Source organism: Arachis hypogaea, chromosome 15, assembly GCF_003086295.3.
Source record: "Arachis hypogaea cultivar Tifrunner chromosome 15, arahy.Tifrunner.gnm2.J5K5, whole genome shotgun sequence".
Taxonomy (NCBI): Eukaryota; Viridiplantae; Streptophyta; class Magnoliopsida; order Fabales; family Fabaceae; genus Arachis; species Arachis hypogaea.
In genome coordinates this window covers 81,327,770-81,354,429 of record NC_092050.1, presented here as the reverse complement: position 1 = coordinate 81,354,429, position 26,660 = coordinate 81,327,770, and the positions used below count along the sequence as shown (strand labels likewise).

At 39.4% G+C, this 26,660-nt stretch overlaps 1 protein-coding gene and 1 non-coding gene across 2 annotated transcripts; both read right to left on the bottom strand.

Annotated features, from left to right (window-relative positions):
• Positions 1 to 11,499: 11,499 nt before the first annotated feature.
• Positions 11,500 to 11,607, bottom strand: LOC112752494 (small nucleolar RNA R71). The gene has a single exon (XR_003176928.1). It is a non-coding gene; the product is annotated as a small nucleolar RNA R71 (small nucleolar RNA).
• An 11,209-nt stretch (positions 11,608 to 22,816) lies between these two features.
• On the bottom strand, positions 22,817 to 24,807 carry LOC140179248 (uncharacterized). Its single transcript, XM_072217922.1, has 4 exons — positions 24,268 to 24,807; positions 24,040 to 24,138; positions 23,356 to 23,871; positions 22,817 to 22,903 (listed from the first exon to the last, which is right to left on the bottom strand). Exons 1-4 carry the CDS (start codon positions 24,805 to 24,807, stop codon positions 22,817 to 22,819), a joined length of 1,242 nt encoding a protein of 413 aa, XP_072074023.1.
• Between the last annotated feature and the right edge of the window lie 1,853 nt (positions 24,808 to 26,660).

Genomic DNA, 26,660 nt, shown 5'->3' with positions numbered 1-26,660 from the left:
AAAAACATATCACGGCATCGAATGATAATAAGAGAGGATTAAACATAGAAAATTTAAGGCCAAAGAAGCATGTTTTCAATCATAACAGAAAATTAGGAAGGAAAATGTAAAACATGCGAATTATATGAATAAGTGTGAGTTTAGTGGATAAAATCCACTCAATCAAGCATAAAATGTACCACGAAATAGTGGTGCATCACACCTTCACGCCACAAGCACATGGTTAGGGACAGCTTGATTGAGCCGCTTAGCCCAGGATTTTATTCCTTTTGGCCCTCCTATCCATTAATGCTCAAAGCCTTGGATCCTTTTACCCTTGCCTTTTGGTTTCATCTACCCTCCTTTTCCTGCATTTTTAGGCAGTAATGGATTTTTCTGCCTTTTTTTTTGCCATTTTTTTCTTTTTTTTTTGCATGCATATGTAATTTTTTCTTTTACAACATGCTATTTCTTTTTCTTTTTGCTATTTTTTCTTGCTTCAAGAATCAATTTTTGGATTTTCAGATTATGAATGATACTTTTCCTTTTCTTTTATTCTTTCAGGAGCCAACTTTCTAAAATTTCAACTTCAAATATTCACTGTTTATTCATACATTCAGAAGACAAAAGCAATGCCACCACATCAACATAATTAAACTATTCTTATTATAAACTTGAAATTCATGTATCTCTCAATTCTTTTCAATAAAAGTTTTCTTTTTAAGCAATATGAGAGATATATGGAACATTTTATAGCCTTAAGACATGAATGCAAATGATCATACAATAAGAACAAGAGAATAGCAAATACAACATAACAGAAAACAGAAAAATAACAGAAAGGGAAAGAAAGTAAAACAGAACGAATCCACCTTTAATGGTGGCGGCTAGTGCTCCTCCTTAAGGATCCAATGTGATGCTTGATCTCTTCAATGTCACTCCTTTGTCTCTGTTGAGGCGGCTGCACAGGTTCATGTGCATGCTTTCTAGTTTGCTCCATCCTCTTCTTGTGGGGGCGAATGCCTTTCCCTTCCTCTTCCTTGAGGTTTCACCAATCTTTGGTGCCATACTTAGGAGTGGTAGAAGTCAAAAAGCAAAGCTTTTGCGACACAAAACTTAAGAATTTTGCTCGTTCACAAGAAAATGGGAAAGAGTACGGCAGAAGAAGGTGGGGTAGGTAAACTTCTGTGGAACCTACTGGTTCGAAGAGGCTAGGGAATTCAGATTCCCTGCTTCTCTGCACTGAACGCCCAGGGGCTACACCCTGGCTGGCGTTCAACGCCAGCAATGCTATCCATTTGGGGCGTTGGACGCTCAGCCAGAGCTCCCTGACTGGCGTTCAACTTTTAATAACACTCCATCCAAAGTGTTCTGTTTTCATTGCTGAACAAATCTGTCTCTGTTCTAACTGCTACAAATGATCATGAACATAAGAAATTAACTGAAAGAAAGACAAAATAAACAAAAACAAAAATAAAATAAGAAAAAAATAATTAATTAAGCTTGGGTTGCTGATGATCGGGATTTTTGTGTGGTCTATAATTCACAAATGAAATCTCGTTGCAAGTATAGTTTCTAAACCAACAATAATCCTTTCATACAAAAATTTGTTTGTCACAAGTACAAACCCCTAAAATCTATAAACCGAAGTATTGAACCTCGGGTCGTTCTCTCTAGGAATTGCAATGAAGTGTTCTTGTTATTGGCTATGAGGTATGTTTGGGGTTTTGAGGATAATAGGCAAGAAATATAAATAGCAAAGGAAATAAACTAACAACTAACAAAGCTCTTGGCAAGATATGAGAACTAGAAGTCCTATCCTAGTTATCCTCTTCAATTGTGACTACAAATTATTCATTGCTACCACTTAGTTAACCTCTACAATGGAGGAAAGTCAAGTGGATGAATTAACTTGATTCCACAAGTCCTAGCTAACTCCCAAGGGAAAGACTAGCTTTAGTGGTATCCAAATCAATTAGCAACTTCCAATTATCAATCAACAAAGGAATTAGATAACTCAAGCGTCACTAATTACTCTACCTAGGCCAAGAGGAGCAAAATCTATACTAAAACCCAACCAAGCATTTCATCAAACACTTGGAAGGCACAAAAGGGAACATAGTAAATTGATAACAAAAATAAAATCTAACAACAATTGAATGTAAGAAATCAACAACAACAATCTAAGAAAACAAGATCTACATGAATTACCTCAAATTGCATTAAAAGACAATAGAATGAACAAAAGTATATCTACAAACAAAGTAGAAGAAAGTATAACAAACAATAGAAGAATCATAAATGCAACAACAAAGAGTTAAGAAGAAGAAGTAGAAGAGATCATGAATTAAAACCTAGATCTAAGAACTAAACCTAATCTTAATCCTAATCCTAGAGAGAAGTGAGAGCTTCTCTCTAAAACTAAAACTAAAAACTAGCCTAATCTTTTTGTGAATCTATCATCCTTCCCCTTCCTTCCTTGGTCTTTTTAGCCTCTTCCCGCCAAAAACTCAGCTCCAAATGGGGCTAGAAACCCTCCAAATTCGCCAGGCACGTGTTCCTCTTTAAAAATCATGTACGGCCTTCGGCACGTACGCGCACAGCGTGCGTACGCACCCTTGGGGTATTTCGCAATCCGTGCGGATGCGTACAGTGCGCGCGCGCCCATGGGCTTTTTCAAATCTTTGGCTTTTCATGATTTCTCCACTTTGTATGCTTTCCTTTCACTCTTTTGATCCCTTCTTGGCCCTTTTTCAACCAGAAATCACTAGCAAACACATTAAGGCATCTAGTGGGAATCAAGAGTGAATCAAAATTATCAAATTAAAGGTCCAAAAAGCATATTTTCACATCTAAGCACGAGTACGGAGGCAATCACAAAATCATGCTATTTCATTGAATAAATGTGAGGAAAGGTTATCAAAATGCTCTAAATTCAACACAAGATAAACCTTACAAAGGGGGTTTATCAGTTGCCTCCCAACAAGCACTTCTTTAATGTCATTAGCTTGATGGACATCTCCTTTCAAGGAAGAAGATAGTCATAGAGGAATAAATCCTTACTCCTTATTGGGAGCTTCCTTCTTGTGCTCTCATGGAATAGCGTAATATGCTCAAGAGACAGGATCTTATTCACTGTCTAAGGCAGGGTTCGGTTTCCAGTAATATACTGGTGTCTCTTAGTGCTACTTTCCTCTTTCATGGTGAATACCATGATGAGATAAGTGAATACCACCATCTTCCATGGTGAAAATCCTTCAGTAGGGATACTTTTCTTTTTCCAGCCAATAGGTATCTTCCTTTTGGGGCCTTCCTCCTTGGTGGATAGTGTACATCCAATACCAAACTTACGTTTAGTATTAGGAGAGACTAAATTAGTTTCATCCAAGGGAGGAGACTTGGATGCTGAATCCTTTATACAAGTGCCTCCCTAGTCAGGGGGTAATGGAGGTTCAAGAACCTTGAATACCATCCCGTCCTTATGAAAGGTCATGGTGCCTAGGTCACAATTACTGTACTAGATCCTAGGTCACACAGAACCGTCTCAAAGGTCATGGTGCCTATGGTGCAAGGAATCAGAAAGCGTCCGGGATTTGGAAGCTTCTGAGGTAGCTTCTGCTGAACCAAAGCATTGAGTTCTTTGGAAAGCAATGAAGGTTCTTCCTCAAAAGGCTTTATACCAAACAGTTTGGCATTCAGCTTCATGAGAGCTCCTAGGTACCAAGCAACTTCCTCTTCCCTAGTGTCTTCATCCTTATCCGAGGATAAGTGTTCATCAGAACTCATGCACTGCAGAAGTGCATGCAAAGGAACCTCTATGGTCTCTATATGAGCCTTGGCTTCCTTTAGTTCTTGGATAGGGTTTTCTTGAGTGGGTTTTAAGCACTCTGGTGGCGTGCTTTTACTGGCGTTCAACGCCAGATCTGATAGCTCTTCGGGTGTTGAACGCCCAAGCTGTGCACCCTTACTGGCGTTAAACGCCAGTTCAGCATGCTCTTGTAGTGGCCAATGTGAATTACAACAACCGTCCACCCTATCCTTCTCAAGGCCAAAATAACAACTCTCATGGTAATAATCAAAATCAAGGGTGGAGGGATAATGCACAAGGGAGCAATCAGAACCAAAGATGGAACAATTCTTCTTCTCATTACAACAACAACCAATCTTCATCTCAATATCACAACAATAACAACTATCAAGCCAACCAAAATCACCACAATCAAAACCAAAGCAACTATACCAAATACCAAGCACTACACCATAGGCAACAATCCAACTAAGCCTCTTCATCTTCCACCAATCAATTCGATGAGCTTAGAACCGCTATGGAGAAATGGGACGAGAACTATAAGGCTCAATTCGATACCATGGGCACTCAATTAGCCAATCTCACCGACATGATCTCGAAGTTGTCCATGTCCTCCAACAACACCAACCAACCCTCAAGTTCTTCTAGCCTTCCTTCCCAACCCCAACCAAACCCCAAGGGCGATCTCAACGCCATCACTCTACGGTTGGGGACTACATTAGAGGAGATACCTCCTAGGGTCATGAAAGATATTCATGAGGTAGAAGTGGTTGTTGAAGCTCCACATGAAGAGGAGGAGGTAGACAAAAAGCAAGATGAAGAAGGTGTAAGCCTTAAGGAACCCAAGAGGAAAGCCATAGTGGATGAGTCCATTCCTATCCAATTCCCTTCCTTGGTGAAGAAAGCAAAAAAACTCCAGAATTTGACTTAAACATGCTTCAGGTGTTCAAGAAAGTTGAGGTAACCATACCACTTCTTGATGCTATCCAACAAATTTCGAAGTATGCAAAATTTCTGAAAGACTTGTGCACACACAAGGATAGGATAGGAGAGTTGGAGACATTATCCTTGGGTAGTTCAATTTCTTCATTGAAGGAACCTGTTACAAAGAAATGTGGTGACCCTGGACCTTGTTTGGTGTCTTGTTGTATTGGTGGACGTACTTTTCATGACTGTATGTGTGATCTAGGAGCTTGCGTAAGTATCATGCCACTATCCATTTTTGTGCGGTTGAATTTAGCTCCATTAAAGAAGTCGGCGGCAAAGTCTGCCTTAGCCGATAAAAGTGTGATCACGATGATGGGAATAGCAGAAGATGTACTTGTGGCAATCAAGGACTTGGTCTTTCCATTTGACTTTTACATCCTTGAAATGCCTCCAACAGAAAATAGAAGCTCATCCTCTGTTCTACTTGGTAGACCCTTTCTGAAGACCTCTAAATTCAAGTTAGATGCCTTCACCGGTACATATTCCTTTGAGATTGGAGACAAGACTATCAAGTTCAATTTGGAAAAAGCCATGAAGCATCCTCCCGAAGAGCATTCCATTCTCCGATGTGATGTAATTGATGAAGCGGTAGCAGAAGTGTAAGAAGAAGACCACAACAAGTTGTGCTACCATGTTGTCGAAGAGACGGATGACCAAGAGGATGAACATGAGAAAGTTGTTGAGAATGAACTCCGTGAGCTTGATGAAAAGGAACCTCAGCTTGAGGCAAAAAGTGAACTGAAGCTCCTTTCATCTCATTTGAAGTATGCTTTCTTAGAGGACAACCAAAAGTTTCCGGTCATTATTGCTAGTGAGCTTTCTAGTGAAGAAGAGAAAAAGCTCCTAGATGTTTTAAGAAGGTACAAGAAGGCAATTGGTTGGAGCCTAGCTGATATTGTGGGGATTGACCCTCACAAATACATGCATGGTATATTTCTCCAAGAGGGAGCTAGGCCGGATAGGCAACCGCAAAGGAGGCTCAACCCAACCATCCTTGATGTGGTAAAGAAGGAGGTCACTAGGGTACTTGATGCGGGTATCATATACCCAATTTCTGACAGTGAATGGGTGAGCCCGGTCCTGGTCGTTCCCAAGAAATCGGGCATTACTGTGGTTAAGAAGGATGATGGTGGAGTGGTCACCAAGAGAGTACAAAATGCATGGCGCGTGTGCATCGATTATAGGAGATTGAACGCCGCTACAAGAAAAGACCACTACCCTTTCCCCTTTATCGATCAGATGTTGGACCGTTTGGCGGGTAAATCCCATTATTGCTTTCTTGATGGATTCACTGGTTACTTCTAGATTCACATTGCTCCTGAAGATCAGGAAAAGACCATATTCACTTGTCCTTTTGGCACCTTTGCCTATAAAAGGATGCCATTTGGACTATGGAATGCACCTGCTACTTTTCAGCAGTGTATCACCAGCGTCTTTTCCGATCTAATGGAGAATTATCTGGAAGTCTTTATGGATGACTTCAGTGTTTATGGAACTTCATTTGATTGTTGCTTAGAGAACTTGGCCAAGGTCCTAGCTAGATGTGTCGACACTAACCTTGTCTTAAACTTTGAAAAATGTTACTTTATGGTAAGGCAAGGTATAGTCTTGGGACATGTGGTATCTAGTGAAGGCATTTCTGTAGACCCGGCCAAGGTCGATGTTATCACCACTTTACCTCACCTCTCGTCTGTGAGGGAGGTTCGCTCGTTCTTGGGACATGCAGGATTTTACAAGCGCTTTATCAAAGATTTCAGCAAAATTTCTTTGCCCTTATCGCACCTACTCCAAAAAGATGTGGATTTTGAGTTTGACAGTGCATGTGTGAAAGAATTTGAAGAGCTAAGGAGAGTTCTTACCACAGCACCGGTTGTGCAAGGCTCCAATTGGACGTTGCCATTCGAGATAATGTGCAATGCATCAAACCATGCTGTAGGTGCCACGCTTGCACAGCACGATGGTAAACTCCCTTATGTTATTGCTTACTCTTCTAAAACACTGGATGCTGCACAATCTAACTATACCACTACAGAAAAGGAACTCCTAGCTATTGTTCATGCTTTAGATAAATTCAGATCTTATCTGCTAGGGTCCAAGATAGTGGTATACACGGATCATGCAGCTTTAAAGTACTTCTTGAAAAAGAATGAGTCAAAGCCTAGACTCATACGATGGATCTTGCTTTTGCAAGAGTTTGACATTGAGATTAGGGACCGGAATGGGTCTCAAAACTTGGTTGCGAATCATTTAAGCCGCCTTGAGAACTTAAAATTTGACCTATTTCCGATCAATGACTCATTCCCATTGGATAGTTTGCATGCTGTGTCAGATAGCTTTCCTTGGTTTGCCCCAATGGCAAACTACTTGGTTGCGAAAATCTTCCCTCCCAACTTTTCTAAAAACCAAAGGGACAAGTTGAGGAGTGATTCCAAATACTACATTTGGGATGACCCTCACTTGTGGAAGAGGGGCGCAGACCAAGTAATTCGAAGATGTGTGCCAGAATCTGAAATTCAACCCATTCTTGAAGCTTGCCATTCGTCTGAATGTGGTGGCCATTTTGGCCCACAAAGGACAGCAAAAAGGTGTTGGATTGTGGATTCTGGTGGCCAACCTTATTCAAGGATGCTAACCGGTTCTGTGTGCCTTGCCATCAGTGTCAGAAGTTGAGAAAAATGTCCCAAAGGGATGAGATGCCTCAGTGATGAGCGGATAATTTATACGCTTTTTGGCATTGTTTTTAGTATATTTTTAGTAGAATCTAGTTACTTTTAGGGATGTTTTTAATAGACTTTATGTTAAATTCACATTTTTGGACTTTACTATGAGTTTGTGTGTTTTTCTGTGATTTCAGGTATTTTCTGGCTGAAATTGAGGGACTTGAGCAAAAATCAGATTCAGAGGTTGAAGAAGGACTGCTGATGCTGTTGGATTCTGACCTCCCTGCACTCAAAGTGGAATTTTTGGAGCTACAGAACTCGAAATGGCGCGCTTCCAATTGCGTTGGAAAGTAGACATCCAGGGCTTTCCAGAAATATATAATAGTCCATACTTTGGCCAAGAATAGACGACGTAAACCGGCGTTCAACGCCAGCTCTCTACCCAAATCTGGCGTCCAGCGCCAGAAAAGGATCCAAAACCAGAGTTGAACGCCCAAACTGGCACAAAAACTGGCGTTCAACTCCACAAATGGCCTCTGCACGTGCTACACTTAAGCTCAGCCCAAACACACACCAAGTGGGCCCCGGAAGTGGATTTATGCATCAATTACTTACTCATGTAAACCCTAGTAGCTAGTTTATTATAAATAGGACCTATTACTATTGTATTAGGCATCTTTGGATTACCTTATGATCCTTTGATCACGTTTTAGGGGGCTGGCCATCTCGGCCATGCCTGGACCTTCACTTATGTATTTTCAACGGTAGAGTTTCTACACTCCATAGATTAAGGTGTGGAGCTCTGCTGTTCTTCAAAGACTAATGCAAGTACTACTGTTTTCTATTCAATTCATCTTATTTCGCTTCTAAGATATCCATTCGCACCCAAGAACGTGATGAAGGTGATGATTATGTGTGACGCTCATCACCATCTCCCTTATGAACGCGTGCTTGACAAACACTTCTGTTCTACATGAAATAAGCTAGAATGAATATCTCTTAGATCTCTTAACCGGAATCTTCGTGGCGTAAGCTAGAATGATGGCGGCATTCAAGAGAATCCGGAAAGTCTAAACCTTGTCTGTGGTATTCCGAGTAGGATTCAATGATTGAATGACTGTGACGAGCTTCAAACTCGCGAGTGCTGGGCGTTAGTGACAGACGCAAAAGGAGGGTGAATCCTATTCCAGCATGATCGAGAACCGACAGATGAATAGCCGTGCCGTGACAGGGTGCGTGAGCATATTATTCACTGAGAGGAGGGGATGTAGCCACTGACAACGGTGATGCCCTTGCATACAGCCAGCCATGGAAAGGAGTAAGACTGATTGGATGAAGATAGCAGGAAAGCAGAGGTTCAGAGGAACGAAAAGCATCTCCATTCCCTTATCTGAAATTCTCACTAATGAATTACATAAGTACCTCTATCCCTATTTTACTATATAATATTCGAAAACACCATTATCACTTTATATCTGCCTGACTGAGATTTACAAGGTGACCATAGCTTGCTTCATACCAACAATCTCCGTGGGATTCGACCCTTACTCACGTAAGGTATTACTTGGACGACCCAGTGCATTTGCTGGTTAGTTGTATCGAAGTTGTGACAATTATGAAATAAGATCAGAGCACCAAGCTTTGGAGCCATTACCAGGATTTGTTCGAGCCTGGAGATCACAATTTCGTCAACCAAGTTTTAGGCGCCGTTGCCGGGGATTGTTTGTGTTTGGACAACTGACGGTTCATCTTGTTGCTCAGATTAGGTAATTTTCTTTTTGTTTTGTTTTCAAAAATTTTTCAAAAATCTTTCAAAAATTTTTCTTTTGTTTTCAAAAAAAAAAATAATAAAATAAAATAAAATAATAAAAATAATGTTTTCAAAAATAAATTATTCTATGGCTTCAAGATTTTTAAGAATGAATTCTAGTGTTTCATGAAACATGTTGAATCCTATCTGGCTGTAAAGCCATACCCAAACTGCTTTAGGATTGGTAATCAACTAATCACTCCAGTCCATGTAATTATATGCTAAAGCTTGGCTGGCTATTAAGCCATGCATGACCCTTTGATTGGAGCTTTAGAGCATAAGATTCCTGGAATTCATATTAAGAATTTTGGAATCCTTATTTTTCTTTTTCAAAATAATTTTTTGAAAAATATAAAATAAAAATCCAAAAAAATTTAGAAAATCACAAAAAGAAAAAAATTATTTCATGTTTCTTGTTTGAGTCTTGAGTCATATCATAAGTTTGGTGTCAATTGCATGTGCATCTTGCATTTTTCGAAAATTTCATGCATTCATGGTGTTCTTCATGATCTTCAAGTTGTTCTTGGTAAGTCTTCTTGTTTGATCTTGATGATTTTTTTTGTTTTGTGTCTTTTCATGTTTCTCATATGCATTCTTGAATTCTTAGTGCGTAAGCATTAAAGAATTCTAAGTTTGGTGTCTTGCATGTTTTCTTTGCATTAAAATTTTTTCAAAATTGTGTCTATGATGTTCATCTTGACATTCATGGTGTTCTTGGTGTTCATCTTGACATTCATAGCATTCTTGCATGCATTCATTGTTTTGATCTAAAAATTTCATGCATTGCATAATTTTCATGTTTTTCATAAAAATTTCAAAAATCAAAAAAATATCTTTCCCTTTTTCTCTCATCAAATTCGAAAATTTGAGTTGACTTTTTCAAAAATTTTAAAAAAAAATCAAGTTATTTCTTATGAGTCAAATCAAATTTTCAATTTGAAAATCTTATCTTTTTCAAAATCTTTTTCAAAAATCAAAGCTTTTTCAAAATTCTTAGTTATTTTCGAAAATTAAAAAAAAAATATTTTTCAAAAATCTTTTTCTTATTTTTATACCAAATTTTCGAAAATAACATAAACAATTAATGTTTTGATTCAAAAATTTGAAGTTTGTTACTTGCTTGTTAAGAAAGATTCAAACTTTAAGTTCTAGAATCATATCTTGTGATTTCTTATGAATCAAGTCATTAATTGTGATTTTAAAATTCAAATCTTTTTCAAAACTAATTTCAATCATATATTTTCAAAAATATCTTCTTATCTTATCTTTTTCAAAGATATCTTTTCTAACTTCCTAACTTCTTATCTTTTCAAAATTTGTTTCAACTAACTAACTAACTTTTTGTTTGTTTCTTAACTTTTTCAAAACTACCTAACTAACTCTCTCTCTCTAATTTTCGAAAATATCTTCCCTCTTTTTCAAAAATTTCTTTTTAATTAACTAATTATTTTTATTTTTAATTTTAAAAAAAAATTTCGAAAAAAATACTAACAATTTTCAAAAACCATTTTCGAAAATTATCCCTCCCCCATCTTATTCTATTTATTCATTCATATCCTAAGATCTCATCTCACATCTCTGCCATCCTCACAGTTGTGTTTCTTCCATTATAGTACATTCTTTGTCTCCCCCTCTTCTTCTACTCACACAGGGATCCCTATACTGTGGTATAAAGGATCTCTATTACTATTATTATTTTTCTGTGCCCTCTTCTTTGTCATATGAGCAGGAGCAAGGATAAGAACATTCTTGTAGAAGCAGATCCAGAACCTGAAAGGACTCTGAAGAGAAAATTAAGAGAAGCTAAAATACAACAATCCAGAGATAACCTTTCAGAAATTTTCGAACAGGAAGAGGAGATGGCAGCCGAAACTAATAATAATGTAAGGAAGATGCTTGGTGACTTTACTGCACCTAATTCCAATTTACATGGAAGAAGCATCTCCATTCCTGCCATTGGAGCAAACAACTTTGAGCTGAAACCTCAATTAGTTTCTCTGATGCAGCAGAACTGCAAGTTTCATGGACTTCCATCTGAAGATCCTTTTCAGTTCTTAACTGAATTCTTGCAGATATGTGATACTGTTAAGACTAATGGAGTAGATCCTGAAGTCTACAGGCTCATGCTTTTCCCTTTTGCTGTAAGAGACAGAGCTAGATTATGGTTGGATTCTCAACCCAAAGACAGCCTGAACTCTTGGGATAAGCTGGTCACGGCTTTCTTAGCCAAGTACTTTCCTCCTCAAAAGCTGAGCAAGCTTAGAGCTGATGTTCAAACCTTCAGACAGAAAGAAGGTGAATCCCTCTATGAAGCTTGGGAAAGATACAAACAGTTGACCAAAAAGTGTCCTTCTGACATGCTTTCAGAATGGACCATCCTGGATATATTCTATGATGGTTTATCTGAGCTATAAAAAATGTCACTGGACACTTCTGCAGGTGGATCCATTCACCTAAAGAAAACGCCTGTAGAAGCTCAAGAACTCATTGACATGGTTGCTAATAACCAGTTCATGTGCACTTCTGAAAGGAATCCTGTGAGTAATGGGACGCCTATGAAGAAGGGAGTTCTTGAAGTTGATACTCTGAATGACATATTGGCTCAGAACAAAATATTGACTCAGCAAGTCAATATGATTTCTCAGAGTCTGCATGGAATGCAAGCTGCATCCAACAGTACTCAAGAGGCATCTTCTGAAGAAGAAGCCTATGATCCTGAGAACCCTGCAATAGCAGAGGTAAATTACTTAGGTGAACCTTATGGAAACACCTATAACTCAACATGGAGAAATCATCCAAGTTTCTCATGGAAGGATCAAAAGCCCCAACAAGGCTTTAATAATGGTGGAAGAAACAGGTTTAGCAATAGCAAGCCTTTTCCATCATCAACTCAGCAACAGACAGAGAACTCTGAACAAAATGCTTCTAATTTAGCAAATCTAGTCTCTGATCTATCTAAGGCCACTGTAAGTTTCATGAATGAAACAAGGTCTTCCATTAGAAATCTGGAAGCACAAGTGGGCCAGCTGAGTAAAAGGATCACTGAAATCCCTCCTAGTACTCTCCCAAGCAATACAGAAGAGAATCCAAAAGGAGAGTGCAAGGCCATTGACATGAGCGCCATGGCCGAACCTGTGAGGAGAGGAGAGGACGTGAATCCCAAGGAGGAAGACCTCCTGGGACGTCCAGTGATCAATAAGGAGCTTCCCTCTGAGGAACCAAAGGACTCTGAGGCTCATCTAGAGACCATAGAGATTCCATTGAACCTTCTTATGCCCTTCATGAGCTCTGATGAGTATTCCTCTTCTGAAGAGAATGAGGATGTTACTGAAGAGCAAGCTGCCAAGTCTCTTGGTGCAATCATGAAGCTGAATGCCAAACTATTTGGCATTGATACTTGGGAAGTTGAACCTCCCTTGTTCATCAATGAACTAAGTGATTTGGATCAACTGACATTGCCTCAGAAGAGACAGGATCCTGGAAAGTTCATAATACCCTGCACCATAGGCACCATGGTCTTTAAGGCTCTGTGTGACCTTGGTTCAGGAATAAACCTCATGCCCCTCTCTGTAATAGAGAAACTGGGAATCTATGGGGTGCAAGCTGCTAAAATCTCATTAGAGATGGCAGACAGCTCAAGAAAACAGGCCTATGGACAAGTAGAAGATGTATTAGTAAAGGTTGAGGGCCTTTACATACCTGCTGATTTCATAGTCCTGGATACTGGAAAGGAAGTGGATGAATCCATCATCCTAGGAAGACCTTTCCTGGCCACAGCAAGAGCTGTGATTGATGTTGACAGAGGTGACATATTCCTTCAATGGAATGAGGACTCCTTTGTGTTTAAAACTCAAGGATCTCCCTCTGCAACCATGGAGAGGAAGCCGAAAAAGCTTCTCTCAAAGCAGAGTCAACCAGAGCCCCCACAGTCAAACTCTAAGTTTGGTGTTGGGAGGCCACAACCAAACTCTAAGTTTGGTGTTGAACTCCCATATCCAAATTCTAAGTTTGGTGTTGGAGAGTCTCAACAAAGCTCTGCACATCTGTGAGGCTCCATGAGAGCCCACTGTCAAGCTATTGACATTAAAGAAGCGCTTGTTGGGAGGCAACCCAATGTTTATCTAATTCTTATTTTTATTGTTTTTCATGTTTTCTTAGGTTCATGATCATGTGGAGTCACAAAATAAACAAAAAAATCAAAAACGGAATCAAAAACAGCAGAAGAAAAATCACACCCTAGAGGAGCGTCTGTCTGGCGTTCAAACACCAGAACAGAGCATAGTTCTGGCGCTGAACGCCCAGAATGGGAGCATCCTGGCGCTGAACGCCCAGAACAAGCATGGTTCTGGCGTTCAACGCCAGAAATGGCATCAAAGGGGCGTTGAACGCCCAAAATGGGCACCAACCTAGCGCTGAACGCCCAGAGTTGTGTGCAAGGGCATTTTGCATGCCTAAAGTGGTGCAGGGATGTAAATGCCTTGACACCTCAAGATCTGTGGACCCCACAGGATCATCTCAGGATCTGTGGACCCACAGGATCATCTCAGGATCTGTGAATCCCACAGGATCCCCACCCACCTCACCCTCTATCTCTCCATTCATGACCATCCCTTCTGTTTTTCATCCACCACTCACATCCATACACACATCCCTCCATCTCCTCCATATCTTCTTCTTCTTCTATTCTTTCTTCTTTTGCTCGAGGGCGAGCAACATTCTAAGTTTGGTGTGGAACATCAAGAAAAGGGAAGACAAAAGCTTCCATCAAGGGTCTATAGCTCAGTGGTAGAACATTTGACTGCAAATCAGGAGATCCCTGAGACACCTCAGGGGATACATTTTCTTCCACACAATTATTGGAAGCAACTAAGGGTGGAACATCAAGAGCACTCTATCATCCTTCATGAAATCAGAGAAGATCTAAAAGCAATGAAGGAGGAGCAGCAAAGGCGAGGAAGAGACATAGAAGAGCTCAAGGACATCACTAAGGTGGACTCATTCCTTGTTCTTACTTTCTCTGTTTTTCGTTTTCTATGTTATGGTGCTTATCTATGTTTGTGTCTTCATTACATGATCATTAGCAGTTAGTAACTATGTCTTAAAGTTATGAATGTCCTATGAATCCATCACCTCTCTTAAAATAAAAAACTGTTTTAACTCAAAAGAGCAAGAAGTACATGAGTTTCGAATTTATCCTTGAACTTAGCTTAATTATATTGATGTGGTGACAATGCTTCTTGTTTTCTGAATGTATGCTTGAACAGTGCATATGTCTTTTGAAGTTGTTGTTTAAGAATGTTAAATATGTTGGCTCTTGAAAGAATGATGACTAGGAGACATGTTATTTGATAATCTGAAAAATCATAAAAATGATTCTTGAAGCAAGAAAAAGCAGCAAAAAAACAAAGCTTGCAGAAAAAAAAAAAAACAATAGGCAAAAAAAAAATATAGAAAGAAAAAGCAAGCAGTAAAAGCCAAAAGCTCTTAAAACCAAGAGGCAAGAGCAAAAAGCCAATAACCCTTAAAACCAAAAGGCAAGGGCAATAAAAAGGATCCCAAGGCTTTGAGCATCAGTGGATATAAGGGCCTAAAGGAATAAAATCCTGGTCTAAGCGGCTAAACCAAGCTGTCCCTAACCAAACTTGAGACTGAGCGGTTAAAGTCAAGGTCCAAAGCAAAAAAAAAAAAGAAAGAAGAGTGTGCTTAAGAACCCTGGACACCTCTAATTGGGGACTTTAGCAAAGCTGAGTCACAATCTGAAAAGGTTCACCCAATTATGTGTCTGTGGCATTTATGTATCCGGTGGTAATACTGGAAAACAAAGTGCTTAGGGCCACGGCCAAGACTCATAAAATAGCTGTGTTCAAGAATCATCATACTGAACTAGGAGAATCAATAACACTATCTGAACTCTGAGTTCCTATAGATGCCAATCATTCTGAACCTCAATGGATAAAGTGAGATGCCAAAACTATTCAAGAGGCAAAAAGCTATAAGTCCCGCTCATTTGATTGGAGCTATGTTTCATTGATAGTTTGGAATTTATAGTATATTCTATTCTTTTCTATCCTATTTTGATTTTCAGTTGCTTGGGGACAAGCAACAATTTAAGTTTGGTGTTGTGATGAGCGGATAATTTATACGCTTTTTGGCATTGTTTTTAGTATATTTTTAGTAGAATCTAGTTACTTTTAGGGATGTTTTTAATAGATTTTATGTTAAATTCACATTTCTGGACTTTACTATGAGTTTGTGTGTTTTTCTGTGATTTCAGGTATTTTCTGGCTGAAATTGAGGGACTTGAGCAAAAATCAGATTCAGAGGTTGAAGAAGGATTCCTGATGCTGTTGGATTCTGACCTCCCTGCACTCAAAGTGGATTTTCTGGAGCTACAGAACTCGAAATGGCGCGCTTCCAATTGCGTTGGAAAGTAGACATCCAGGGCTTTCCGGCAATATATAATAGTCCATACTTTGGCCAAGAATAGACGACGTAAACCGGCGTTCAACGCCAGCTCTCTGCCCAAATCTGGCGTCCAGCGCCAGAAAAGGATCCAAAACCAGAGTTGAACGCCCAAACTGGCACAAAAACTGGCGTTCAACTCCACAAATGGCCTCTGCACGTGCTACACTTAAGCTCAGCCCAAACACACACCAAGTGGGCCCCGGAAGTGGATTTATGCATCAATTACTTACTCATGTAAACCCTAGTAGCTAGTTTATTATAAATAGGACCTATTACTATTGTATTAGGCATCTTTGGATTACCTTATGATCCTTTGATCACGTTTTAGGGGGCTGGCCATCTCGGCCATGCCTGGACCTTCACTTATGTATTTTCAACGGTAGAGTTTCTACACTCCATAGATTAAGGTGTGGAGCTCTGCTGTTCTTCAAAGATTAATGCAAGTACTACTGTTTTCTATTCAATTCATCTTATTTCGCTTCTAAGATATCCATTCGCACCCAAGAACGTGATGAAGGTGATGATTATGTGTGACGCTCATCACCATCTCCCTTATGAACGCGTGCCTGACAAACACTTCTGTTCTACATGAAATAAGCTAGAATGAATATCTCTTAGATCTCTTAACCGGAATCTTCGTGGCGTAAGCTAGAATGATGGCGGCATTCAAGAGAATCCGGAAAGTCTAAACCTTGTCTGTGGTATTCCGAGTAGGATTCAATGATTGAATGACTGTGACGAGCTTCAAACTCGCGAGTGCTGGGCGTTAGTGACAGACGCAAAAGGAGGGTGAATCCTATTCCAGCATGATCGAGAACCGACAGATGAATAGCCGTGCCGTGACAGGGTGCGTGAGCATATTATTCACTGAGAGGAAGGGATGTAGCCACTGACAACGGTGATGCCCTTGCATACAGCCAGCCATGGAAAGGAGTAAGACTGATTGGATGAAGATAGCAGGAAAGCAGAGGTTCAGAGGAACGAAAAGCATCTCCATTCCCTTATCTGAAATTCTCACTAATGAATTACATAAGTACCTCTATCCCTATTTTACTATATAATATTCGAAAACACCATTATCACTTTATATCTGCCTGACTGAGATTTACAAGGTGACCATAGCTTGCTTCATACCAATAATCTCCGTGGGATTCGACCCTTACTCACGTAAGGTATTACTTGGACGACCCAGTGCACTTGCTGGTTAGTTGTATCGAAGTTGTGACAATTATGAAATAAGATCAGAGCACCAAGCTTTGGAGCCATTACCAGGATTTGTTCGAGCCTGGAGATCACAATTTCGTCAACCACTCAGCAACATATGTTGTTTTGTGAGATATTTGATGTATGGGGCATTGACTTTATGGGACCGTTTCCCAACACAAGTGGGTATCTATATATTCTGTTAGCGGTTGACTACGTGTCAAAGTGGGTAGAAGCAATTCCTACCCGCCTTGACGACGCCAATACCGTTGTTTCTTTTATTAGAAATCACATTGTATGCCGTTATGGGTCACCACGAGCAATCGTGAGCGACCAAAGATCCCACTTTTGTAACAGGAAAGTAGAGATACTGCTCAAATGCTATGGAGTATTGCATAAGGTTGCCACTGCTTATCATTCGCAAACCAATGGACAAGCAGAAGTGTCCAACCGGGAGATCAAGAGAATCTTGGAGAAAGTGGTCAATCCACAAAGGAAGGATTGGAGCTTCCGGTTAGGAGATGCACTATGGGCGTATAAGACGGCCTATAAGACCCCGTTAGGGATGAGGCCCTTCCGGATCGTCTATGGTAAGGCATGCCACCTTCCGGTGGAAATTGAGCATAGAGCCTATTGGGCGGTAAAGCAGTGCAACATGGAACCAACCAAGGCGGAAGTAGCCAGAAAATTACAACTAGAGGAGCTCGAGTGTTTGAGGAACGAAGCGTATGAGAATGCCCAAATTTACAAGGAAAAGACTAAGGCATTTCACGACCATCACATCCAGAAGAAGGATTTCCAAGAAGGTGATAAGGTTCTCCTCTACAACTCGAGGCTTAGATTCATGCCTAGCAAGCTCCGTTCTAGATGGGAAGGACCCTTCAAGGTGAGGAGATAAAGCCCTATGGAGTGGTGGAGTTGTTTGATCCCAAAAGTGAAGCAACCTTCAAGGGGAATGGATATAGAGTGAAGAAGTATCATGGCTACAAGCTCCCAAAAGAGCTAGAGGTGTTCCTATTGGCGGATGCACCTAAGGAAGGAGAATCTTAAGCGACTGAGCGTCCAACTTAAGGACGTTAAAGAAAAATGCTTGGTGGGAGGCATCCCACCGTGGTAAGATCTTCCTTGTGTATACCATCTTGTTTTTAGCTTTATATTCTTGTGAATTTTGTGACTTCTTGATGTTGTTAATTGCATAGGATTGCTAGATTTGTTGCTCTTGTTGGATAGATAGGATGTTCATATAGTTTTCATCATTTTGGTATGGATGAATTATTGAAGTTAGAGGAAATGCTTTGTCTTGAATGGTGCATGAATTTATAAGTGTTTTCTTGCCTACTAGCCTAACCACTTGTCAAGAATGTGTAGAATAGCTTTTCCCTATGTTGTATGAAAAAAAAAAGGGGGAGCAATTGTTTGAAGTGTTAGCATCATGTAGAGTAGTTTCTAGAGAGAGAAGCTCCCTCTTCTCTCTAGAATTAGGTTAGGTTAGTTTAATATCTTGTAGATCTTGATTCAATTTCATGATTCCATCTTATTTCTTCTACAATTTCTTATTTCTACATCTTGTTTCTTTAGTTGTAGTGTTAAATTCTCATTTTGCTATCTTTTATGTTGATAAAAAATTGTTGGATCTTGATTTCCTTTAATGAAATTTCATGTTTCTATGTTTCTTTTATGTTGATCTTGCTTGCTATTATTGATTTTTTACTTGTATTAGTTATGGGTTTTATTAATTTTAGCATTTTGTAATGTTTACTTTTATTCCACATTAGGTTTTTGATATAATGCTTTCTATAGTGTTTGAGTAGTTTTCTTTACTCTTGGCCTAGGCTAAGGGAATTGAGTGACCTTGAGTCATTGGGTCTCATTGAATTGGTGATTTGAGAACCCTTGCTGATCAATTTGATATCCATTGACACTAACCCACTACTAATCTAATTAGTAGATAGGTTGGGACTTATGGGTTGATGTGATCAAGCCTATTTGACATACTTCAAGCTTAGGAGTAGATATTACGTACTTAAAGCTTTTGGAGGTAGACTTAATAGGTTGGCCCCTCATAATTATCAATGTATGGTTTGTTGACAAGGATGGTGATCTTAATTCCTATGCTTAGCCAAGAATTGTTTACCTTTCTTTATTAGTTCTTGTCATTTACTTTCTTGTTATTTACTTTTCTTGTTAACTAAAAATCAAACCCCCTTGTCCCTTTATAGCCAATAATTTACCATTTCATTGCAATTCCTTGTGAGACGACCCGGAGTCCAAATACTCTGGTTAATTCTTATTTGGGGTTTGTACATGTGACAACCAAAATTTTTTATGTGAGAATTGTTTGTTGGTTTGGAGCCATGCTTACAACGAAGTAATTATTTTCTATAAGAAGTAATCTAGACCATCGAGCAAATCTTCGTTCATCAAAATGGCGCCGTTGTGAGAAAAAAATTTTGCGGAAAACTTACTTTAAGAATGTATTTTGGAACATAGTGATTGAGCTAAGAACACAAGTATGTAAGTTTTGAGCCTATTTTGTGGTTATATCTTCTAACGATTAATTCCCATTCTTGTGTGCATTGTTCTCTCTCTATGATTGTAATCCTTGCTTTGTCTGATTCTATATGTCCATTACTTTGTGTATGAATGCATTTACATGATTGAGGCCATCATTTCAATAGTTACTTTTCCCAAACGGCCTTAACCCTTTTATCTAAGATTGCTAACCAACTTTGAGCCTATGGTAAACCCTCTTTGTTCTTAAAAAGAGCACATCAACAACCCTAAGCGAAAAACAATGATTGTCCCTAAATTTGGATCCTTGATTAGCTTAGATAAGTGGAGGTGTGTATCAATTAATTGGGAGGGTGTACTTGGGAAATTTGGGTAGATATAAATAGGTGTATTGTAATTGTAATTGGAAATTTTGGGAAGTGGAAACATACTCATGTATTAAATTATTGAGCCATGTGCGTTGGAACTTTTATACATGAAACCATAAGAAAGTAGGGACCAAAAAGAAAAAGTAATTGTATGTGTCTATATGAGAATGTAAGAAAAAGAAACAGAAAAATAGAAGAAACAAAAAATAAATAAAAAAAAGAGAGAAAGCAATGAAAGGGGACAAAAATGCCCCAAGACAAAGTGATAATAACAATGCATAAGGAATGTGAATTGGAAAGAATGCATGAGTATGCAAAAAGTTAAACCCATGAGTAGCTAGGTATTGTATTATAATTGTAATAGGTTGTCCTATGTGTCTAGTGGGATCTTAGGTTAATCAAGGACTCAAATTTTAAGCTCACTTGACCATATACATCCCTACCTTCACCCTAGCCCCTTTACAACCCATGAAGAAGACCTCATGATACTTGTAAGCATGAATTAAGTAATTGTTGATTATTAGATGAAAGACAAATCTTGGAAGAATGATTAGGAGAGGATTGAATGACGAACCCTATACACTCGAGCGAATAGAGCGGATACACTTCCAGTGAGGGTTCGATGCTCAACTCCTTGTTCCCGGCTTTCACAAGCGTTCATCTAGCAAGTTATATGCACTTCATGTTGATGTTCAAATTAGTAGGATTCGTGAACTACATAGCATTTTCACCCCATATGCTCATATGTTTTCTTGGAGGATAGATTTACCCTTGACCGACTAGATAGATGATTTTATATTAGTTGCATGCATTCATTTAGGAAAATTGCATTGCATAAACCCTTTCTTACCATGATCTTTGGTATTTTTATTTTAAGCATGAGGACATGCTTGGTTTAAGTGTGGAGAGATTTGATAAACCTCAATTTTGTGGTTTATATTGTGCTTAATTTGGGGGTTTTTGTCAATATTTCTGACACTTATTCACAAGAAATGCATGGTTTTGTGTCCTCTTCCTGATTTTGCTTCATGATAAAAAACATGCTTATTTTGCCTTAGAATTTCTATATTTTAATCCTCTTTTATTGCCATTCGATGCCGTGATGTATTTTTTGAGTGATTTCAGGATTTATAGGGCAAGAATGGCCTAGAAGAGAGAAAGAAAGCATGCCCAAGAGGAAGGGACATGAAGATTTGGATTTTGAGAACTTCGCAAAGGGCGCGCACGCGCACTGCACACGCACGCGTGCATGAGGAAAGCTGGAAGCGGCGCGCAAGGATGGACACATCCACGCGGATCAAACAATTCCCACCGACGCACACACACACATGGCGCGCACGCGTGGATCTCAAAAGCAATCGGCACGCACGCGCGGGAAGCTCACGTGACCTCATTAAAGGAAATCGTGCCTGGCGATTTCTGAGGCTCATCAGGCCCAAATTCAAGCTGTTTCTGCATGGAAAAGACCTAAGGATGCTAGGGGGAAAGAGGGGATCAATCATTTTACACTTTGACATAATTTAGCTAGTTTTTGGTTGTTTGTTCTTCTAGAGAGAGAAACCTTTGTTCCTCTCTAGATCTAGCTTTGATTTGATCTTCCCTTGTTGAATTCTGAATTGGATCTTGTTAATTACTAGTTTTAGTTGTTTAATTTGAATTCTCTAGAATAATTTTGCTTAGATCTTGTGATAGTTTTATGTTTCCTTGTTGTTTGTCATTTTACACCCATTCCGTGAATCTTATAGATCTTGATTTGTTATTGTTGCATTGATGGTTTCCATGATCAATTGTGTTATTTGAATGATTGTTTGTTGATAATTGTTAGTGGGTACTTGTTAGTTTCAATTTAACTACAACTTAATTAGATATTTTATGAATGCTTACCATGTGTTTGATGAAATGTCTCCTTTGATTATGGAGTAGTTCTCTTTACTCTTGGCCTAGGCTAAGATTATTGGGTAAGCTTGAGTTAATGGGTCTAATAGATTTGATGATTTAGGAACCCTTAGTGGTCAATTTGATAGCCATTGACACTAGCCTACTACTAGATTAATTAGCAGTGAGGTTGGACCTTATGGGTTGATGTTGACCAAACCATTTAACATACTTCATGTATAGAAGTAGACTTAATGAGTTTGGTTCCTCATAATTGTCAAGATATGGTTATTAGACAAGGATAGTGACCTCAATTCCCATGCCTAGCCAAGAGTTACTTTTATCATTCATATTTGAAAACCCAAAAATCTTTATTGCTTTGTCTTAGTTATAGTTACTTGTTTAGTTAGAATAGAATTACATTGGATGTTATTTGATGAGTTTGGAATTATTCACATTTTGTTCTAATTGTTTGTATTAGTTTCTTGCATTCCAAGATTACTTGCTTCTTAAGATTCCTAATTTAATTTCTTGCTCATGACTTGCAACCCCGGATTTCTAACCAATGTTGAAGCACATGTTTGCCCATTCTTTGTAAGACGACCCGAGATTTGAATACTTCGGTTACTTTTATTAGGGTTGAACTTGTGACAACCAAATCCCTTCTAAATTTGATACTCGAGGATTGTTGTTGGGAAGAGCTATACTTGCAACGGGATTTTATTGATAAAGTCTTTACCAACATAGTCTCTTGAGGTGGATCAGTCATCGGTAGTGCAATCCGAGAAAATCCTTCAATGAATCTCCGGTAATATTCGACTAAGCCCAAGAAGCTTTTGACTTCCATCACCGTCGTTGGCCCTTCCCATTCCATCACTGCTTCTACCTTCGAAGGATCCACCACTATTCCTCCTTTGCTCACCACATGACCTAGGAACTTCACTTCCTCCTTCCAGAACTGACATTTGGACCACTTAGCATACAATTCCCGCTCCTTTAAAATTTACAACACAATTCTCAAGTGTTCCTCATGCTCCTTCGCCGTCTTAGAATAAACTAAGATATCATCTATGAAAACCACCACGAATTTGTCCAAAAAGGGACGAAATACTCTGTTCATGTAATCCATGAACACAGCAGGTGCATTTGTTTACCCAAAGGACATCACCGCAAACTCATAGTGTCCATAGCGCATCCTAAACGCAGTTTTCAGAATGTCATCCTCTTTCACCCTTATCTGATGGTAATCGAATCTTAAGTCAATCTTAGAAAACATTCCAGCTCTTTGCAGTTGATCCATCAAGTCATCTATCCTTGGCAGTGGGTACTTGTTCTTCATAGTCACTTTGTTCAATTGTCGATAATCCACACACAATCAGATTCCTCCATCCTTCTTCTTCACCAATAAAACTGGCGCTCCCCATGGAGATACACTCGGTCGAATGAACCTCTTGTTCAGAAGCTCTTCCAACTGCGTCTTTAGTTCCGCCAGCTCTATCGGAGCCATCCTATACGGCGCAATCGACAGTGGTCCGGTTCCAGGCACCAATTCAATCGCAAATTCAATATCCTTTTGAGGTGGGAATTTAGGAATATCTTCCGGGAATACCTCCGGAAAGTCTCTAATTACCAAAATCTGATCTAAGTTCTGATTATTACCTAACACATTTGTAGCCAACAGAATATAACCGTGACACTCTTCCCCACATCTCCATTTTCTCCTTCTGGCATAAACTGAATTGACCGCTCAAAGCAATCCAACATAACTTGATTCTTTGACAACCAATCAAACCCCAAAATCATCTCCAACCCAACCATTGGTAAACAAATCAAGTCATGCACAAAATCTCTACTATCAAGCTTGAAACCTACTTGCCTACAACCTGACCTAGTCATAACCGTCTGATGCGGAGTATGTACATGCAATTCAAATGCTAACTCTGACTCTTTCAAGCCTAGTTCCTCAACTTTGTCAAATGAAAGAAACGAATGCAAAGCTCCAGTATCATACAATGCAGCTAAGGTTTTATCGCCAATTAAACATATACCTCCCATCAACGGATCCGCCTTAGTAGCATCCTTGGCGTTCACAGCAAATACTCGCCCTTGATGTTGACTCTGACCCGCATTCAAGTTCTTCCCACGAGTGCAATCCCTCGCAATATGACTAGGCAATCCACAGTTGAAGCAACCACCTAAACCAATCTTGCAAGAGTCATATGGATGAAAATGTTCACAACGATCACAAGCTAAATCCGGAAAAATGTTACTCTGATTTCCTCTCCCTTTGCCACGCTGAAACTGATCATGAGTGTTCTTTCTGAAGCCTCCTTGTCCTTAAGGCGCATGTCCTCCTCTTTTGAAATTCTGCACCCTCGGCTGAAAGTACTTGCCACGTCCCCGACTAGTGTTTCCTCCATGAGTGTCCTTTGATGAAGCTACTGTCTTTGCATATTCTTCAACTGCTCTCACCTTATTCACCAAATCGGAGAAAATATGAATCTCCATAGGAGCCACAGTAGTCATGATGCTATCCTTCAAGCCCCTTTGGTACTTGATACACCTCCAGCTTTCATAGGTCTCCGCGGCACCCTAACATACTCTAGAAAACCTACAAAGCTCCTCAAATCGGCTAGTGTAATCCGCCACAGATAAGGAACCTTGCTTCAGCTGCATAAGTTCCATCGCCTTCGCTTCCCTTGTAGACTCAGGAAAGTACTTCTTGTATAAGGCCGTTTGGAAAACATCCCAAGGAACATCGGCATTCTGAAGCTGTAGCAAGCGGCACTCTCCTTGCCACCAATGCTGAGCCTCTCCCAGAAGCTGATAATCAGCAAACTTCACGTATTGGTTATTCGGGACATATTGTGCTTGCAGCGCACGCTCCATGGCCTCGAACCAGTTATCTGCTTCTGTGGGGTTGGATGAACCTCGGAAACTTGAAGGATGAACCTTGAGAAAAATTGCCAAGGTTATCGGAGTACTTTCCATATTATCACCACTTCCTTCAACATTATCATTCATGTTTCCTTCGCCATTCCCATTTCCGTTTCCAGCCGATTGGTCTAACCTCAGCACAGCTTGTAGAGTCGCAGCAGTATTAGCTTCTATGTTATTCACCAGATTAGCAATTGCCGCCATGAATTTGGCTTAGTTATTGGCCGGTTGTGCATTCCTACTCTCGGCTCGTGAATATGTACGACCTCATCCGTGAGTGGCCATTAGGGTTCCTGTCTACACCAAACAATTGATATCAAGGTGATCATTCTCAATATCAAAAGCCTAGTGCTTCAATTATCCCAAAAAGGCACTCACAAACAAGCATGCTTGCAATATCAAGTAGATAACCTAATAACATCAAAGAAAAAGATACACAGAGTATGCAATAAAGCACAATCGATCCATCCCTCAGGCTCAAGAGGACGAACTACTCTGATACCACTAAATGTATCACCTTAATTACTCTAAGCCTTACCTCACATCGTGAGGCAAAGGTTAATGAAAGGTTACTACAGTTCTAAGCTTATACATATAATATAGAGAAGAAATAATATATTCTAGAAGCCCGATGAAGGATACAGCTCAAAAATAGGATTTGAAAAGTGCAAAACGTACACACGAAGATACTAAATTAACGTGCAAGAAAAGATATAATATAACAAAAGATAGGAGTATAATAGCATAAGAATCTAGCCACGGCTCGCGGAGTTTAAGTTGGCTAGCTTTATACAGACCATACAGAAATCTGAAGTTAAAACAGCTTATACAAGATTTCTCTCTCAAAATAAGCCTCTAGGAAAAAGTAAAATACAAAGGATGAGAGATGTAAACAAAATAAATAAAAGACTCCAAAATTTATCCAGGATCCTCCGCTCTGTCACCATCAAAGCAACTCACCGAGGTGGGTTGTGACCTGCATCTAGAAAACAACAATAGAATATGGTATGAGAACTGGAGGTTCTCAGTATGGTAATAGTGCCCAGTGATGTAAGATATAAGACCCCGGAACGCCAAAGGCAATCATAGAACTTCATATCCATCACAGGATTCATCTTAAAACATATCTAAAACAGTAAAGCATAACATAAAACCTTAATATAATAAAAGGGGTAATCTAACTTAAGGGATTTCTAGTCTAACAATTCTCCGCTGTGCCACAGCCTTCTCCAACCTATCCTCCATGCGATCCCATCGCCACCGCCTTCCGAACCTCCTCAATCCCAGTAGAAAGCACAATTAATATCAATGCAAGTAAAACACAAGTATAGACATATATGGCAAGTAATTCAAGTAAGCAATTAGGCATGTTATACAAATAGGCAAGCAATTACAAGTCGGCAAAGCAAACAAACAAATAGAAATGCACATGATGAATGCCTGTCCTATTGGCTGTGATATCACATTGTCGATTCAAATGCCAACTCGACAAATCTCCACGGTGATGTCATCCTTCGGAATCATCATTAGGAACCCCCAAGATATGGTGCTCGAAACACCATCTAGGAATCGGCGAGAGCTTTGCATAGCCACTAACGGCAAGCGAATCGGAGCACTGTAGCTCAAGATATCGCGGATTGAAGTGAAGCATGAATATTGCTTCTTCTCTCTTCTCCCTCTTGTCTTCTCAGCTGGTGTGTGTGAGTTTTTGAGAGTGATGTGCTGAATGGGTTCATTAAATGAACCTATATATATGTTGGTCTTGGGCCCATCTTGGGCCCGGTCCAACCTGTTAGCGTTTTTAGCCCGTTTGGCCCAACTTTGAGCCAAACCTTTAAAATTAATGCCCGGTTTTTCATTTCTAATATTTTTCTAAGGTTTTCAACTATTTTCACTTTTTCTCACACAGTTGATGACATGTCATCATGTCATGTTTTTCTATGCTTTTTTATACAAGAAATTGATAATTAGTGCTTAAATATTGAATGATTTTGTGCTTAAATGGTATATTTCTTTGATCTTTTGATTATATAAATTTTGTAGGAAATAATAGAAAA